The sequence below is a fragment of the Mus pahari genome, chromosome 14, assembly GCF_900095145.1.
Source record: "Mus pahari chromosome 14, PAHARI_EIJ_v1.1, whole genome shotgun sequence".
NCBI lineage: Eukaryota > Metazoa > Chordata > Mammalia > Rodentia > Muridae > Mus > Mus pahari.
In genome coordinates this window covers 10,998,033-11,018,399 of record NC_034603.1, presented here as the reverse complement: position 1 = coordinate 11,018,399, position 20,367 = coordinate 10,998,033, and the positions used below count along the sequence as shown (strand labels likewise).

At 40.6% G+C, this 20,367-nt stretch overlaps 1 protein-coding gene across 2 annotated transcripts in view; it reads right to left on the bottom strand.

The window, feature by feature from the left end:
- Gabrb2 (gamma-aminobutyric acid type A receptor beta2 subunit) overlaps positions 1-17,829 on the bottom strand; it is a 217,816-nt gene extending 199,987 nt beyond the window's left edge. Inside the window, exons 1-4 of one of the 2 annotated variants that reach the window (XM_021212616.2) lie at positions 17,554-17,829; positions 16,168-16,393; positions 15,951-16,042; positions 14,945-15,012 (exon numbers count right to left, since the gene is read on the bottom strand). In XM_021212616.2, coding sequence (XP_021068275.1) covers positions 14,945-15,012; positions 15,951-16,042; positions 16,168-16,244 — 237 coding nt within the window. In that variant the 5' untranslated portion in view covers positions 16,245-16,393; positions 17,554-17,829. Of the gene's footprint in view, positions 1-14,944; positions 15,013-15,950; positions 16,043-16,167; positions 16,779-17,553 lie in introns of those variants that run through there. The other variant, XM_029546040.1, reaches the window with a different exon arrangement.
- Between the last annotated feature and the right edge of the window lie 2,538 nt (positions 17,830-20,367).

Sequence of the window (20,367 nt, the reverse complement as noted above, 5' to 3'; positions counted from 1 at the left end):
TATATTATATAAATTCAAAAGGGCAAAATCTGGGCATGAAGTGAGTCATTGGTAGAGAGAGAGGCAAATCAAAAGTCAATCCTGAGTAATCCTTATGTAGTCTTTATTGATTGCATACTTCATATATTTTATACCAAGCAGACATCAACATCAGTGTAAAAGTAAGCCTTCCTTCTCTTAGGTAGTGGAGACATGCTACAGACTCATGGACAAAGCTTGTTATTTTTGTCATTCACTCAGTCTCTCCCACTCCCCTCTCTTTGCCTCATTTTAAAATAAGTCAACATATAAACAGCAAGCAAATGAGAACTGGAGAAGAAATAGAGAAATAGGGATCAGAATCTAAACCCTACTGTACTGGCTAGTTTTGTGTCAACTTGACACAGCTGGAGTTATCACAGAGAAAGGAGCTTCAGTTGGGGAAATGCCTCCAGGAGATCTAGCTGTAAGGCATTTTCTCAATTAGTGATCAACAGGGGAGGTCCCCTTGTGGGTGGTGCCATCTCTGGCCTGGTAGTCTTGGGTTCTATAAGAGATCAGGCTGAGCAAGCCAGTAAAGAACATCCCTCGATGGCCTCTGCATCAGCTCCTGCTCCCTGACCTGCCTGAGTTCCAGTCCTGACTTCCTTGATAATGAACAGCAGTATGGAAGTGTAAGCTGAATAAACCCTTTCCTCCCCAACTAGCTTCTTGGTCATGATGTTTTGTCCAGGAATAGAAACCCTGACTAAGACACCTACCCATCCACAGCTGTTCAGTCATGCTTAAAACTCTCTGTCGTGCTGAAGTTTCTTTGTCTGAGGTGTTTCTTTAAAGTGACCAATAGTTCACTTCATTCAAGATCAATGACGAAGGGAGTGATTTCTGAAGATACACTTCAGTGATAGGCCATGGCCACCTAGCAAGCTCAAGGAACTAACTTGATTTCTCTTGTAAATGAGTAAATGAGCAGAAGAGAAAATAAAATTGGAATTCTTGAAACCTCTGTATAATCACGAAAAAAAGTCAGTGTTTAAAGATGATTTTTGTGATTGGCTGAATGACTAGGTGCTCTATTGCACAAATTTTGTCAATCTAATTTGCCAGTCTCAAGAAAGCAGAATATCCAAAGCTATGTTTCATTTAAGCCTGCTTTTTAAGAAAAATAGGCAAAACTCAGCCGGGCGTGGTGCCTTTAATCCCAGCACTTGGGAGGCAGAGGCAGGCGGATTTCTGAGTTCAAGGCCAGCCTGGTCTACAAAGTGAGTTCCAGGACAGCCAGGGCTATACAGAGAAACCCTGTCTCGAAAAGCAAAAACAAAAACAAAAACAAACAAACAAAACAAAACAAAACAAAAATAAATTCAAAAATATATTTTTCCTGTTTCAGACATTAGAATCTGCAAGATAAGAAAAATATGGATATATTCATAGAAGACATCAAATAGCTAATTTTCTCTATTAAGGTCCCACTACCTAACATTCCCATTATCAAAAGAAAATCCAGAAAAAAGATCTCGAATTTTACATAATTATTAATGATTTCCATTTTCATGGAAATTAAAAAACACTAAACCAATAACAAAATGATAAGAGTAAATGTTTTGCATCTCTTTAAAAAAATATGCACCAGAGATTAGGGAGGTGAGAGACTCTCCGGACTCAAAAGGAGGGACCTTAGATGAAATGCCCAACAGTAGGGAGAGGGAACTTGCAGAGCACACTTACAGCAGGAAGACAGGGCATCAAGTGAGGGATGGGGTTGCCATCCTACAGTCACATCTCTGACCCATAATTGTTCCTGTCTGAAAGAATTACAGGGATGGAAATGGAGAGGAGCCTGACAAACAGAAGGTCCAGTGACAGGCCCAAAGTGGGATCCAGCTCAAGGGAAGGTTCCAAGGCCTGACACTATTTCTGAGGTTATGGAGCACTCACAAAAAGGGATCCATTATGACTGCCCTCTGAAAGACCCAACAAGCAGCTGAAAGAGTAGGTATTTGCACCCAATCAATGGACAGAAGCAGCTGACCCCTGTTGTTGAATTAGGAAAGGCTGAAAGAAGCTGAGAAGGGCAATCCTGTAGGAGGACCAACAGTCTCAATTAATCTGGACCCCCTGAGAACTCTCAAACACTGGACCACCAAACAGACAGTATACACCAGCTGCTATGAGGCCCCCAACACACATACAGTAGAGAACTTCCAGGTGTGTGTTCATTCAGAGATGATGCACCTAACCCTCAAGAGACTGGAAGCCCCAGGAAATTTAGAGGTCGGGTGGCATGCCAGGGGTTGGAAACATTCACATGGAGATGGGGGTGGGGAGGAGGTATGGGATATAGAAAATGGGAGGGTGGATGGGGGGAGGAAATACGGAGTGTAAAAAAATAACAAAAAATTTGTGTAAATATCATACTTGAATATGTTTCTTAACATATAAGTGCATGCATACATTGACATACATGTACTGCTAGAGTCAAATAGACTGAGGTATCAAATCTCAGTGATGCCTTTATCATCTTGTGGCTATAGACAAATTAATAACTCAAACTTTAGTTCAGACATCTGTCAAATGAGCAACTATTTTTTTCAGTTATTAGGTTGTGTTTTTTTTTAATTTAGCTCAAATAAAATAAACATCTTTCTAGACAATCTAAGCACTCAGTAAAATCTCCAAACAACAAGTCCAAAAATACTGCGTGTAAAGATATTCACACTCACAAATTATAATTTGGTTACTAAATTATGACCTTACCTATAATGTACTTTAGGCACCTTAGCATTCATACATAAGTGTATTCAAGTATACACACACACAAACACACACATATATGTATGTGTATATCTATATCTCACATGTGTTTATACAAAGGTTATTACTCATCTACTTATGTATATCTATGAGCTCCTTATGAAACCAAGAACCCACTTATAAAATTGTAATACTTCTAGAAAATAAATATTAGGGATAATTTTCACAGAAAATACATTAACATGAAAGTGGCACTGTAAAATGGAGTTTTTAACATTTTATTATAGAAGATTAAAAGTTATATAATTATCAATAGTCAATTCTTCCTATCAAATGAAGTGATGGGTCAAAGTATCAAAATCTATTAATCAGCAGATTTAAAGTGACATGATTCACTGCATGTCAATATGTAAACTGTACATATCAATATATGACAGTGGTTTTATAATATTGTTAGAGAATAATACAAAGTGTTTAAAATATTTACAAATATATTTATAATAGATATAGAATCACTATAAATATTTATACATTAATGATTATGAGATACACAATTACATTACAAACCAGATTTATCTATCTGAAGTACTTAAATCAAATAAAGGACTAAAATAATAGAATTTATATAGAAATAGAAATAGTTATCTCTAAATTAAAAAAAAATACTAGTGGGAAAGTGAATTTTGTGGAGTATTTGTTGAATTAAAATAGCATTGTTATGATTTGGACTTGAAATATCTAGCAATGTTTGCACATTGGCGTTCCACTCTCCAGTAAAATGTGGCAACTGGAGGTGGTGGGGGCTTCAAGAGATGCGATCTGGAGGGAAGAAGATTGGTCTTTAGGGGTGTGGCCTTATTAGGGAGACTAGGGCCTGCTCAGCTGCTATGCGGTGAATAGGCATGTTCTATCCTCTTCTCTAGCCATGGAATGCTGGGCCACTACAGGCTCCACACACCAATGTCCAATGACAGTGGACTAAACCGCCTGAAACCAGGAACCAAAATAAAACTCTCTTGCTTCTCTCAGGTGTTCTATCATAGGAATACAGAGCTGAGGAGTGCAACTGCGAGGTGAAAACTTACAGGCAGACATGTTAAAGTGTTTTTGACTAATAGTCTTGAACAAATTGGATGATGAATTACTGATTTTTAAGATGCTCAAACAGCCAAGCCTTCCATTGTTTAAATGCAAGATAATGTGGTATGTATGTCTATGTGTTGATATGTCACATCCAGATAAGTGCCAGAGGAGGGCCAGAGGCATTGGATTCTATGGGCTTGAACTTACAGTTAATGGCAAGCTACCCAGTATGGGTACTACAAACTGAAAGCAGGTCTTCTGTAAGAGCACTGCACCTTGATGCCAAAGCCTTTATCATAGTTAGAGACTAGCCAGCTTTTGCCCATTTCCTTTGATGGTGAAAATATAAAATTCATTTCAAATTTCACTATAAACCCTTGTTTCTAAAAGAATGTCATCTGCTGACAGTATGTGAATCTATGGTTCCTGAGAGCCCTTTGACAGGTGGAGTTTTGATTCATGTTTACTAAATCATGTTCTGGGCACAGACTCAGAAGACGTGAATGTTAACAAAGAAAAACTCAAGGGTCACAGCATTTCATTGTGCACTGCATATTCACATTCCTATCTCATCATCTGAAACGGTCTTGACTCTATCTTCCTCTCACTTTCAACTTCTACAATAAAGATGAATTCTACATAGTAGAGAAAGACTTAACTATTAATGTAAAATCTACTTCAATATCTACTATATATCCTAACTAATAGGGTGCCCCTTCAGTTAGCACTTCATGAATATTTTCCAAAGGGCTACAATGACAGTGCTTTCTCTATGACTCCAACAAATTCAGCCCTCACTGGTTGCACATCCGAGGATAGTTAGGCCTCTGCTGTACTTGCAAAGGCTGGCTCTCCACACTCTCGTCTTCCTCCCTGGCTCACTCACATATCCCTTTCCTAAGATATACATTGATTCACCTTTAAAACTTCATTAATTTAATTGTTGCTGTTGTGTTAGAAGGAAATTTATTTCATCTTCAATTGCCTGAGAATTGCTTATAGAGAAGACCTCTTGGCAGGGAAATGGACACTGGGTGCCAACTTACAGAGCACAGAAATGAGAGCTGGCAATAGAAATGCCTAAAACACATTAACAAAACTGCCATCAAAAGCCAACAGGCAGACACCTCTCCAGACTTATCAATACAGATTGCAACAACCTATTTATCCTCTTGAGTAACATACAACATGATAAAATAATGTAATATAGTAAATATTTGGCAAATAAGATGCATAGCTGGAAACATCAAATGAATTTTTGTTTTATACCTTTCGAAATTCATCAGTATTAATGTTTTCTTCTTTAATATTCAGTTTTAATACATGTTTACACCACCCAAAATGTGTTAATTTTATAAAAACTCAGAATGTCTTAGCTGTGTAGATATGAGTCAAGGTAATATTGATACTTTAATACAGTTCTCTCTTTTGCATATTTTGCATACAATTATTAACAAAGGAGAAAAACACATTATATGCTCCTTTGTATTTTTAGTCACTTGCCATAATTGTAAGCTTCTATAAAATAAATACAATAGATTTCTTTTTTAATAAAAGGGGATGAGTAACTGGTAAATGATCATTATGTTCATATATTTCCACATCATACAAATTAAAGAAAAAATGTAGGACCACCTCATAGGAAGAACAACAATATTAACTAACTGGACCCCCCGGAGATCGCAGGGACTAAACCACCAACCAAAGAGTACAGATGGAAGGACCTATGGCTCCAGTTGCATATGTGCCAGAGGCTTGCCTCATCTGGCATCAATGGAGGGGAGATTCTTGTTCCTGTGGAGGCTTAGTGCCCCAGCATAGGGAGATGCTCGGGCAGTAAGGTAGGACTATGTGGGTGCATGGGAAAGCACCTCCATGGAAGTGGGGGGACCTGTATAGGAGGGGGGTTTGCAGAGGGGAAACCAGGAAGGAGGACAACGTTTGAAATGAAATAAAACAACCAATAATAATAATAAAAAGAATGCAAATACAAGCTTGCCTTGGTGACAGTGATGTTATGTATTTTTGCTACTGTAATTGTAAATTGTGAAATTAAAATGCACATAAATGCAAATTAAAATTCCCTATGAAATTAAAATGCACAGTATAATACTGTAAAATAACTAAGAGCATTGTACAAACTGTGAATAAGAACACGAATTAAAATGTAATAAACCCAAGTAAAAACAATTTTAAAGAATTAACAAGAAAACAGATTTTTTTCTCATATTCTTACATTGTTTACCCACAATAGACTTTTAAAATAAAATGAGAACAGCCATTAAACACAGAAAATCATTGCTTAGTGGCAGTGTTTTCCTTACTCGCTTGGAGAAAAAAAGCATGCTGTTCTTAACACGAGTAACTGTAAAAGACATCATTTGATTTCTATTATTGAATGGCTGTCCCTTGCATTTAATAAGTAGAAGCAAGAGGTGCTGTTGAACACTTTAGAGTACATGTAGCAGCCCTCTACAACGGAGTGATATTTGACTCCACATACCAGAAGTGCCAGAGTTCAGATAGTCTGAATGAGTCCAAAATGAGAAAGTGTCCTTGATAAAATGAATCCTTTCTCCCCTAAAGAATTTTTTCTAATTTATACTCTTGTAGGGATTCTGTCATTGTGCAATGGGTTAGAAGAAATTAAAACATATATGATGCATCTCCAAAGTATAGCATTGAGGAGTGCCCCCACCTGCTTTTTGTACAATTTAAGCCCATAGTCAGACCTTTAGTTCACCTCCCATTCAAGTAAAGCCTTGCTGAGTACCCAGTAAGAGAAATAACAGATGATGTACTCTGAGAGAGAGAGCTGAAAGAAATGGGTCTTAAAATCGGAATTATTCAATGGAATGGCTGTTCAAAAACACATGAAAGATTACAAAATTCCCTGCTTGTGATGAACTGCGGTTAGATCATGTAAGAAAGGAAAAACGTAAAAGAGAGAAACACAGCGTCTTGATAAGAATGAAGGGATGTAAGAGTGTGGTGGCCGAAGTGGATGCTCACAGCCAGCTATTGGATGGAACACAGGGTCCCCAGTGGAGGAACTAGAGAAAGTACCCAAGGAGCTGAAGGGGGCTGCAACTCTGTAGGTGGAACAACAATATGAACTAACCAGTACCCCCTGAGCTCATGTCTCTAGCTGCATATGTAGCAGAAGATGGCCTAGTCAGCCATCATTGGGAAGAGAGGCCCCTTGGTCTTGCAAACTTTATATGACCCAGCACAAGGGAAGGCCTGGGCCAAGTTGTGGGAGTGGGTGGGTAGGGGAGCAGGGGCGGGGGGGGGTATAGGGAACTTTCGGGATAGCATTTGAAATGTAAATAAAGAAAATAATAATAAAAAATTTAAAAAAAAAATTAAAAAAAAAAAAAGAGTGTGGTGGCTTCCAGCAGTGCCTCCCCACAGTTTAACTTCCTTAGAACAGTTCAAAGCTGTTGTAAGTGAAGTCAGCAACATAGGTGACGATTATTCATCATAAATTATCAACCTTTATGATCACTTGATTGATATTGCTGAAGCGCCACAATAAAATTAGACGTGACGCCGACTGATAATCATTAGCAATGAAAGAAATGAATTACATAATCGGCTTCCTCAACTACTTGATATCTGAGACAAATCTTGATATACACAGAATAAAGTTCCTGACCAAAGGAATCACTTATTTAAAAATGAGATGTTTTAAAACTAGGACAAAGAATGATAGTAACATCTTATAAATAACTGGCTCCTCTAATCCATCCTTTAATTTCTTACACACACACCACATATACCACCATCATCACCACCTCCTCCTCCACCACCACCACCACCACCACCACCACCACCACCACAACCACCACCACAACCACCACCACCACCACCACCACCTCAGATGAATTAAAAACAAAACCTTACAAAGAGTATCCTGGTAGAAAGGAAATGATCATAGGTAGATTTCGCTATGTTAAAAGTACAGCCTAAATGAGATGCTAAGATTGAGAGATGTGAAGGTGATTATTGGTTGCCTGTGTGACCTTGAAAAATCCCTTCTTCATCTCTGCACTTAAGTTTTGTCTTCTGTAATGATCTCAGTTTCTGTAGGAGGTTTGAAAGTGAGATAATGAGAAATAACACAAGGACTGCATAAGAACTCAGTAAACGTTAGCTGTGATTCTTTTATCATATTAATGGGGTGATGATGGTAGTGGTTGCTGAACACTGCACAGGTGTAGGAGGAGGTGGAGGAAGAGGAGAAATAAGACAACAGGGAAGAAGAGAAGCAAGGTGGAAAGAAAAAGTATAGGAAAGCATGTGAGGAAGAGGAAGAGGAATGAGATGAGGAAAGAGAAAAGGTGGAGGGGAAAGAAGTTGATAGTGCCTGGCAAACACCGAAGTGGATGCTCACAGCCAACTATTGGATGGAACACAGGGTCCCCGATGGAGGAGCTAGAGAAAGTACCCAAGGAGCTGAAGGGGGCTGCTACCCTGTAGGTGGAACAACAATATGAACTAACCAGTACCCCCAGAGCTGTGTCTCTAGCTGCATATGTAGCAGAAGATGGCCTAGTCAGCCATCATTGGGAAGAGAGGCCCCTTGGTCTTGCAAACTTTATATGACCCAGCAAAAAGGAAGTGGGAGTGGGTGGGTAGGGGAGCAGGGGCGGGGGGAGTATAGGGAACTTTCGGGACAGCATTTGAAATGTAAATAAAGAAAATAATAATAAAAAAGGAAAAAAAAAGAAAAGTTGATGAAGAAGATGAATACTAAGAAGAGGAAATTGAGGGGGAAGAAGGAGAATGGGGAAACATGTAGGGAAGAACTGTGAAAGGAGGAGGAGGAGGAAGAGGAAGAGAATAATTTGCCAGTACAGAGTATAAGAGTTTCTGAGTGATCTGTTTAGAGCTAATCCGACCTGTTAGCCTAGAGAGCTCCCTATGCATTCTACAACAGTCATGCTGTCCCTTCTCATTCACTAGGTGATGTCTCCTCTGGTACAGAGAACATGAAAGTCTTCAGTAAAGAAATCTCTCAGCTTCTCACTCTGTTCTATATTGTTCTTTGTTGTTGGGTTTTTTTGTTGTTGTTGTTGTTGTTGTTGTTGTTTATTTTTTACTTTTTAAATTTTTATTCTTAGATATTTTCTTCATTTACATTTCAAATTATATCCTCTTTCCTAGTTTCCTCTCTGAAAATCCCCTATACCCTTCACCACCACCCCCATCTGCTCCCTAACCCACCCACTCTTGCTTCCTGGCCCTGGCATTCCCCTATACTGGGGCATTGAGCTTTCACAAGACCTAGGGTCTCTCCTTTCATTGATGGCTGACTAGGCCATCTTCTGCTACATATGCAGCTAGAGACACGAGCTCTGGGGCTACTGTTTAGTTCATATTGTTGTTCCACCTACAGGGTTGCAGATCCCTTCAGCTCCTTAGGTACTTTCTATAGCTCCTCCATTGGGGGCCCTGTGTTCCATCCAATAGATGACTGTGAGCATCCACTTCTGTATTTGCCAGGCACTGGCATAGCCTGACAGGAGACAGTGCATATATTGTTTGCATATATTGTTCGTTGAATCTCCCACCTACTGCCCTCTAGAGAATATTTCCTCTCTAAAGTGCACATGGCTACTTTTAAAGCAAATTTCTTCTCAAAAATGTAGTTGGCCTCCAACCACTAAAGCATTTATAATTGTGCTTCATTAATATGTACCCGTTACTGTGACTGAGAAACAACACTCACAACTTCTTCAAAGTGATTCCATAACATGGAAACTGATGGACCACTTGTTTCTCACCTAAACTCTCATGAGCATCAGTTTGTAAGACATTAGCTGATGGCTCTTACATCAATAACTCCTTGGCTGCAAGTTAGGTGCCCATCATTCTCTTTCCTCAGCTCCTTTTCTGTTTTCTGCTACATAAACTGCAGTGCTCACAGGACCTCCATTTTTAGCTGTCTTTGTTTCCTTTATAATTTTCTCCCTATACAGTAGTAGTACATCCCACTTACCTGACACAGTGTTCAAGTCTATGAGCAAACCTTCTTTCTCTGTTGTAGGCTTTCGTTTTTCAATCACCTAATAGTTACCTGCCCCCCCCCCTTGAAGGCTACATACATGTAGAAAATTCAAAAGCAGGGTTGCTCAAACTGAACACACCATCAGCTAATATGTCATCCTTCCAACCCCCACCACCGTTCTGATCTGCTCCATAGCAATAAATGACCCCATCAGACTTGGGATTCAGCTAAAGTGTAGCACTCCTGACCTGTAAACTTGTGGGTTTTGTATCTCCTGCATTGCTGATATATCTTAACTCACCAGTACACCCCAGCCTTTGTACTTAGTTTTCTTGTCTTCTCCTGAACTTAGCCTTTGTTCTACTCCTGCTCTCCTGGATTTCAAAACCAACTTTTCGAGCTTGAGTCAGACTGTATGATGCTGCTTAGATGTTTGTGTGAGTCCTTACTCTCTTTAGAAAGATAACAAGCTCTTTAGTAAGGTAGGTAGGTAGGCAGGCAGGCAGGCAGGCAGCAGATGGATGGGCAGACAGGCAGACAGACACACACTCATAAATACACATTCACACAATGCACATGTGTGCCACACAAGTACACACACATGCACGTACACACACACACACACACACACACACACACACACACTATATATATATATATATATATATATATATATATATATATATATATATATATATATGCTCTGATCACTGCCTCTGGCTACATCACCAACTCTTCATTCTTCTCCCTAGGATCACACCAGCATTTTCCACCTACTAACAGATTGATGACATTTCTTTCCCCTTTGCATAGTCTAATTTATGTCAGTTCTACTTGGAACACCCATCCACAGACCTCTAACCTCCATTTTGACATCAGCTATGTAGCTCATCATTATTCTATATTTTTATAATGTTCTATCCTTCAATGTTCTTACAACTTGACATTGGAATTTAGTCTACATTATTTTAAATGGTGCATGGCTTCAAATTAAGCACTATGATATGACTCTATGCTGTATTTCTCCACATCGGCATTATAGATTGTAGACAGTTAGTAGTAAATTTCTATGACAATTAATTCTTCTTTTAGTGCTGGAAACTTCACATACTATCATAGACAATATTATTTGTTTGATGTAATTCATCAATATTATAGAATCAGATAGGCAAACTATGTAGCAAATAAGCCAACTTGTCATACCAAATGCTAAATGAGCATTGAAATTAAGCATCAAAAGACTGATAGAAGACAGAGACCACTAGGCACCTGCTTGGCTGCTCAACAAAGACATGAATGGAAAGATAAGATGTAGGCTTAGCAAATGTCAGAACATGAGGCAGAGTTAAAGGTTAACGCACACTTAAATATATATAATTACATGAGGTCAGGGGTAGGGTGATATCCTTTGTTGCTCTGTCCATCAGGCCTTACAAATATCTTGCTTATAGTAACTGCTAAATAACTATTCCTTGAATGGAATTTTAAGCTCTGCAGCTGGTGATACAAGAAACATCTGTATATTTTTAAAGCATTACTTCTCTCCATTTGCCATTCCATAAAAAGGTAATTTTGTGAATGTGTTTACTAGAACTCTTTCCTGAAAAGTGAAATATTGCTTCAGTTGGTTGGCAAATGTGCCATTTCAAAAATGAAGAATCTGCCTCAAATGAAGAAAAAGCTATTTTGGTTCATAATTCTCAGAGCCAAATTTGAATCGTAAAATGCACTTTTCATCAAAGAATCTTAACAAAAAGATTCCTGCCAATTTAACCAAGACATCTAAAAATATTTCATTCTAGAGCCAAGCTTCCTGCTTAGTGGCATCTGACTGAGATCATGGTGTCCAAAGACTTTCCATTGGGTGATGGTCACTTAAGCGGAGAACCTGCTACACTGTCACCACCTTCGGAAGAACTCAGAATGACACACTGTTTAGAAATTTTGGATTTTTTTCAGATTTTCCTATATTTCAAAATTTCCCTGAAACTTTTATGTATTCAACAACTACTATAACAAGCAACTGTACCTAAAGGTACGTGTAACTTGTAGATGGAAGTCTCTTAATGTTTATTCTGTACAGTTCACTCAGGAAGAAATGAAGTCCTAATGAGGTACATGGCTACTAAAAATGAACACAGGACAGAAGGAATGTATGCTGGGTGTGATGAACACTTGCCTGGTTTTTACCCCTCATTAAGTTAAATGCAACTGATGTCACTTTATTAATCCTGGTAGTTATCTGGGACAGTAGAAAAGAACTATACCCTCCTTTGACAAGGAAGGAAATAAAGACCCTTTCAATTTTGAATAACCATAGTGTGACCAAGAAGTGGAGCTGACACCAAACACCCCTGATCCAGCTCTAGGTCTTTCTACAAATATCATCTGTTCTTTTAAAAGAAATCCATCAATACACACTTATATTGCTGCCGTTCAAATATGTGAATGGTCTGGGGGATGTCATTCTTGGAAGGCAGATGCACAATAATAAAAGTTACAGCGACCAGAGACAATAGTTCACAAGCCATACTGAAAAAATGAGGGTATTAATCAACCCTGAGATTTCACTTAAATAGTTAAAAATCATTCTTTAGACAATAAATATAATAAAAACATTCTAATGCTGATAGGCCTTTGTATAATATACAATACAAGCCTTATAGTGAGCTACCAATGGGGGGCCTAATTCATCTGTTGCTTCCAAGCGAATCACCATATTTTGAAACAAAATAGTAGTTATATGTGTTACAGAACTGTTTTTGGGGGATTACTTTTAGGTCAGTAAGACTGGCAGCTCAAAGTGTGGCTGGACAAATGCACTGGTGTCAGCATTAAGCTAAGAAACGAGTCTGGCTTGGAATTTTTCACACCTGCTTCAAATCATTAATGCTACACTGTTGTCCCATTTACAAGCTGACATTTATTTTTGCACTTTCGACATCCCATGACTTCTCTGCAACAGTAAATAGCTCAAAGTGATTACACCCTGCCTCAGCTGGATCTATATTTTGACTAGCAGGTCCTGGCATTGTGTCCACCTCTGATCCCTCTCCGAAATGGTGCATGCAGGGCAAAAATGTCAGTTGAAGTTTCTGAAGATATCAAAAGGTTTACCATTCTACACCATGTAAGGATATAATACCCCCAAGTCATTTTCAACTTATTTTAGTTACCTGGAGTCATTTTGTGAGCATTGCATTATCTCATAAATATTTTTCTATGAAATATTTTGTGATGTCTTTAAAAAGCAGTTAGTAAAATAAAGCTTTATTGGAGATGAGCAAAAAATTTAAAATAATAAATGAGATATGAGTTTAACAAAGCACATGTAGAAAATACAAAACCTTAATTGATTTCTATATAACTATGACATTAGAAATTCAATTTAGAGCCAAGTACCTGGGATTGTAGAGGTACCCAGGTTAGGACACATTCTGTTTTTATGTTGAAGTTCAAATATGTAAATTGATGGACGACTTCTCAAATCTCATAAAAATAAAATATTTGCATATCCGAGGAATTAATTTCTTAAGAAACAATTCTCAGTTTACATAGGGCAATTTCCTACTGTGTCTTTCCAAGTCATCCAATATTATCTTTCTTCTGTGTTTGTGTATCCAACAACAAAAATATTCCCAATTATTAGATTATAAACTTTCTGTTATTAAACCACTGCTGAGTTAGTTGATGATCCCCAGAGCCTCTGTAAAATGGCCAGAATCTTATGGTGCCTTTAGATTGTTACTGCCCAGCATCTGTAACTGGTATGCTAGATGCCACTTTGAATTATGGGAATATGAGAACTTCTGTTAAATTTAGGAGAGAGCCAGGCTAAATCCTAATACTTCAAATTTCTTGAGTTAATTAGTATGCCCTAAATTTTATGTCCCAATGGCTGGCTTAGAAGTGTTAGTATAAAAGCTTACACACTTCATCTCTTTCTTTAATTATTTGTCTACTCTCAAGACAGGAAGACAGGAGGATGTCATAGAACAATCTGATATGGGCTGTGTGCTATCAGATCTGAAAGGAATACTGGAATATTAAGGTTCAGTTTATCTAGATAGACTTCCAGGAAGAGAAGAGGAGAGGAGAGAGGGAGGGAAACAGGGAGGGAGGGAGAGAGAGAAGAAGGGAGGGAAACAGGGAAGGAGGGAAAGGGAAAGAGAGGGAGAGGGAGAGAGAGAGAATTTACAGGAGAAATGTCCCTGAGTTAACTGGGGGAATCTGGGACACTTGTCCTTGTCATGTATGTCCGCAGTGCTCCAACGTGGGCAGCAGGGGGCGCTCCTGCATGAAGCATACCCCCCCAAAAGTGTTTCCTTGTTGGAGAACACAGGTTCTTCTCACACCCCTCTCTTTCAGTTCTTATTCTTTGTCCAAAGACTGAGTATTGCTAACAATAAATTGTATGTGCTTGGTACACATAATGATTAGCGTCGCAGGAGCAGTAAGAAAGTAAACTTGGTATTAAGCTTGACTTTTTGGATAGAGAATGGCCAGTTTTTATTTGATCTCACTGGATTAGCAGAAGGGGTTAAAGGAAATGGAAGGTAGTGGGAGGGGCAGAGATGTCAAATGTCATTAAGTACTAGGAAGCAATTTCCTAAAGCAACAAGTGGGCATCAACATCCCAGAACTAATTACTTAGTTACTCTGTGAGAATTTAGTTTGTACAATAGACTTCCTGGTAGGTTTTTGTCTGGTCGCTTTATTTATTTATTTATTTATTTATTTATTTATTTATGTCACATTTAAATGCTCCTTTTACCATGACTGATCCCCAAACACAGAACTGTAACTGGACAAACTGAGGCTTTCAGGAAGCTGTGAGAGCCATAGCTTCTGCAGGGGGCCTTCCAGCATATTGCTGCCTTTACAAGTGAATGTGTGAAGTACTTTACTCACTCTGTACTGGATCCAATTGGAAAAAGTTCAAATAAAAAACAGCAGTTGTTCTGTAATTACACATACCATGAATTCCAGAGCAATATACCATTCCCCTGTCCCCACATTATACACATATTCAAACATATTCCATCCCCTCCAACGACTACACAGCCCCCACACAGTCCCCATTACAGAGACATATCTATGAGCATTAATACTCACCATATTGACCTCAGAAACCATATCGATGCTGGCAATATCAATGTTCATTCCTACGGCCACAGGGGGACCTGCAAACCAAGATGGTCAGCCATGTGACTTCTCAGAACTTAGTCATTCATACCAAGAGTTGTCACTGGGAACTCTAAAGAAACCCCCTCTGTAGAGTTAATCCACATATTCATGACTTTCCTACATCTTTGCAGTACGAATGTGGGGATACTCTTTTAGGAATATGCACACATGTGCTGGTCAGACAATGTTGCCAGCTCTGTCTACACATGTTGATGTCTCAGCATGTGAATTCCTACAACTCACAGAGCCCTAGGGATTTGTGTATATTGCATTGAACCCCCCCTCCTTCTTTTCCCCACCCACTTCTGTGTGTAGGTTTTAACTCTTTAATTCCATTAAGAGTCTGAGCAAAATTAAATGGCCACACTAGCATATCTGGGGCTCCAGGGAGAGATGCCCCTTTTTCCTCTGCTATCTCTATTCTCAATTCCCCAGACCCCCTTCTCCCCTATGCCATTCCCATATAGGGCTGGATGGAATCCTGACATGAGCCACTTTAAACCATGACCAGAACTCTTCTAAAGTAGGTGGGCACGGAGAGTTGAGGCCACCTCTCAGCCAACCGCCTGCACACTGTGTCCTCAAAAATACTCACATTCTAAGAGAGCCCCGGCTGGGCACACTGTTAACTAAACTTAAGAGGATTGTATCTCAAGAAACCTCAGACAGGGAACAAAGATGCATCACAGTGAAGGAGAAGGAGAGCGGTTATGGAAGTCTGATCACACTCTAAGGGGGTCTTCTTGAAAGACCTCTCAAGTGCTGGACAGAAACTGGCTTAAGTTTGGATCTGTTCCTCAGCAAGGTAACATAGGGAAACATTCTATACATCACATGCACCCACAACTAAGGAGAGGAAAGAGTGCACACAAAGCCCAAAAGACAGCTAAGGCTGGAGCGGGGCTCTTTCTTATTTGCAAGGCAATCCCATTACCTCCAAAATCTGGTCTCAGACGAATGTCATAGCCTTTCAACAGTCTGTCCACCGTCTCTTTAACCAGCGACATATTACTAGGGTCATTGACACTAAAGAAAAAAATGACAATAACCAGGAATGAATAAAGAAGATAGCTCGGCATCTTCAGCAGCCCTGCTCACAGAGAGGTATGCAGACAGAGCCCTGACAAGTGAGAAAGGAAAGCGACACTTACCTCTGAGCACAGACAGCGGCGATTATTAAGGGAAATGACCAAATCCCAAAGTAGCCCCTTTTCCGGACTCTCCACATCCCTTTAGTTTTTGGTGGGATTGAGGGATTCACTGAAGAGAGGAGATCCAACTTAGTCTGCCCAGTGCAGTAATTCTAATGTGGAGCGCATGCGCACGGCGTACCAAAACATCAAAGGGGCAGCGGCGGCTGCCGGGGACCGAGATTTCCTTGTTTAAAAAAATTAAAGGGGAAAAAGGAAAAGAAGCATATATATGTGTAATATGTACATGTTTGAATAATATTAAACTACTACCCCAGAAATGCATCCAGAGTAAAATCTTCGTTGGTGTTTTTTTTTTTTTTCTTTCTTTCTTTCTTTCTTTCTTTAAGACAAAAGCAACCAGAGCGTCTGGTAAGTTTCTGTTCTAGGAGGTAGTTGCACCTCACGACGTGGTGGGATTTTAGAGTGTGTGTGTGTGTGTGTGTGTGTGTGTGTGTCCTTAAATATTAAAAAGAAAAATAGGAGTAGGGTGTAGGGAGGAAGATTGGTTCGTGAAACCTTACTCTTCCCGGTCTAAGCCAGTTGAAAGGGGCAAGGAGTTGAACTTTATTTCCTTAAGAATAGCAATCCCCTGCCTGGGACAAGCGGAGGTGGTGGGGGTGGGGTGGGAGCGCTAGGGATGGGGAGGGGAGCAGTGGGAACCAGAGTCCGAGGAGGAGAAAAAAAACCAATGGGAGGAGTGCTGAGCAAACCTTGGATTTTGAGCGAGGGGGTGTGGGGGTGGGGAGTGGACTGTGAATATGAAAGAATCGGAATGGCTTTGAGAAGAAAGGGGAAGGATACAGGAATTCAAAGATGCCCGTTTTTTCCTGGGAGTCAAGGGACGAGCTTTTTCTTCACTTCTCACGAGTGATTTCTTTTTCTTCCTCCTGCTCCCCCTTTACCCCCTGTTCCCTGGGAAGAAAACCTCGGGGTCCTGGTTTCTGGCGCTGTGACGCTCCTGACCGGCTAGTCCGGCTATTTATAGCAGGAGGGGGAGGGGGCGAGGGGAGCAGTCAGGCAAAGGCTTCTCTGGGTTTGGGTCTGACTCTGCACTGGGAAATTATAAGTGGTCAGGATGAGGTGTGTGTGTGTGTGACTGAGGGACAAAAGAGGTGGGGGCGTGAGGGACAGAGGGTGACAGGCGTTCCAGCACAGGTGCGGGGGCCAAAAGGCACCCAGTGCGAGGGCGGGTGGCGGGGTGGGATGCGCTCCTCTGGCCCCCCACGCCTCGCGGACGCACGCGCACGGCACACACACACACACACACACACACACACACACACACACACACACACACACACGAGACACGTGCGTTCACAGTCCTTGCCACCCACCACTCCTTACCTCACCAGCAGGAGCTCGCCGCCCACTACTGTTGCCCAACGGAGCTGCACCCCTACCGCTCCGCTCTGGACAGTTGAGGCTGCACCTCTGCGTCCAAACCCAGAGGTTCACAGAAGACAGTCACAGTGAAGGAACCCCGAGACCTTCTGAGCCACCAAGCCACCTATCTACACACCACAATTTCCCCTCTTCCCTTTCCTAGCCCAAGGGGACCCTTCCCTTAAGCTCCAGGCTCAACACGGACACCAGATCCAGACTCATTTCATAGGAAAAATCATTTCCTCTGCTTGGGGCGCGCGGGGGGAGGGCGCGGGGGGGGAGAGGATGCCGAGAGCACCGGGACTGGGATGCCCTGGAGTCGTGTTCCCTGTTTTATCCTGAAGACAGGGAGGGAGCAGAGCAGGTGCTTCAACTACCCTGGCACGCTTTGGTGAAGAGATAGAAAGGAAGAGCTCAACCCTGGGTCCTGGACCCCAGTATCCAACCTAAATCTACTTACTACTGAGCCTTGCCATTTACCGAGAGTCCCTACCATGTGCAGAAAGCAGTGCTTAAAGCAATATTAGCTCGAAGTTGACTCCTTAGTGACCCCATTTTACGGGTTTAGAAACTAGCACATTGATCGGAGGAACATGTCCAAGGTCATTTCGGTGGAGAAGGGTGAGTTGTGCTTTTAAAGCAGTGTTTCTAACCCTTAGACTAGACTACCTCAACTCTTAAAGTTCAGAACAGCACACTCTGCTAGCTCTCTGCTGCCACACCGGGGACCTCCAGGCGCCCATGGAGCCTGTGGGATGGAAAAGCTCACAGATTACAACAGACTGGTGGTCCAGCAGGTCTCTGGTGAGAGCAGAGACCAGATCCCCAAGGATCACAGCTAGCTTGGTGCTGCAAGATTCCAACTGAGGGCTTTTAGTCCCCACTGTGGCCACGTTCAGCTTCCCCTCTTGACCCACATAGTACAAGACATCCCCACCCCCACTTCCTCCCCTCGCGCGTGTCTCAGGACATTAAGAGTTATTATTCTGGGGCAGCTTAGAGAGGTGACCCCAAGGGAACGGTGGGTGGGGGAGGAATGGTTGCCAGCAGGGAATCTGATAGTTTCCCTAGGGAAAAAGACAAACCAGAATGAAATAGTCTGGGGAAGTTTCTAGGTTAAAGACAGGCAAAGCATAGCACCATAAACACAGAGCAGATGTACCACTGCAGGACTATCTGCAAGGCTGGAGGCTTACATTAGAACACACACACACACACACACACACACACACACACACACACACACTGGTGTGGATTCCTTTTCTTTGCTCTTACAGTAATACTAATATTCAAGGTAAATGCAATGAAAAGAGAAAAATATGTTTCAGTAACCAAAAGATTCCCAAAGTAGTTAGCCAATAATTTTACAAATCTTAGAAAATTCATTTATCTCCAAAAATATCTCCAAATACAGACTTCTTTCTATTAATTAATCCTCTTATCTATCCATCACCTTCAGGAAGGTTTTCTAGCTTGGGCTGAAAGAATGAAGTTAAGGAAACAAAATAAATCGCAAAATGTTCTCATGTCCATCCAAAATAATAGTAATGCATTAAATGATTAAATAAGTGCATATTGAAAATCTATTAAGAATGGGTCTTCTCAGACACCTAGAAATAGCTGCAAGACACTGATGTTTCTAAACTGTGGTCTCCTTTATTTATCTAAATATAGATAAATGTTAATACCGTTTTCTCTATTGGGTTAATGCTGAATGTTGTAATCACTTGAGTAGCATTTGTCATGTGATTAGTACATATTAGCAGTCTTTAATGAATGGATACAAAAGCAAGCAACGTGGAGTGGCAGTCATCTTTAAAGACTAGAGGAACACAGATCGGATGCAATTATTATAAATTTGCCTGAGGAGAATAAAAGAGCAGCCGTTTGGAGAAAAATCAAAAGAGCCTTTTAAGCGATGAGAAAACAGAATGTCAGAAGAGGAAAGGAGACCATTTGCCTTTATGCGGTAGCTCCCGTGGATATTTCTTATCATTGACTACAGGGACTAATATTAAAAATACACTTATTCTAGTTATAAGATGTAAGATGGGCATGCCTAAAATAGATTGTACTCCTCCTGAGACTCTCAGGAAGATTTTCTGGTATAGCTACATAGGAAAATACAAAACTGGAAAAGGAAAAAAAAATATTAATCTGAAGTTTTATGGACCCATGGAGAGCTTGATCCAAGATCCAAAATGTGAACTCACGGGCAAAATGTCAGCACTCAAAGTAAGCATGGTTTGATAGTCATCTCTGCATCTCTAGTACATAGACGTGAAGTGGCAACAACCATCCACTGTCTATCACTCTTCTCTTTGTGTACTATTTATTCATCATTATGGATAAATGTTATTTGAACAGCAATGACCATGATGATCTGAAGACAGATATGCCCCTCACCCTCTTGGAATGTATATTCTAATATGGCAAACGATTATCATAGAAATAATACGTGAAAATGAAATGGTCTCTAATGTTTGTGATTACTCACTCTGAGGATGTATGTAAAGCTTGTAACTGAAGAAATGATTCATTGCATGAAATTTGAAAGGTAAGCTATCCTTGGGCTGGAACTAAACAAAAACTGTCTTCCCTGTTGGTTAATTCCCACAGTACATAGAGGTGTTATGCAGGCAGCCATGAACCATAGGAGCTCTCATGCCAACTTATCAGGCAAGAGGAGCTTGCTTGCACAATAGCTGCACAACTGTTATGGACTGACCAAAAGCCTTGAGAGAGTATTTAAGGCCCACTCCACAGGAGAGGACA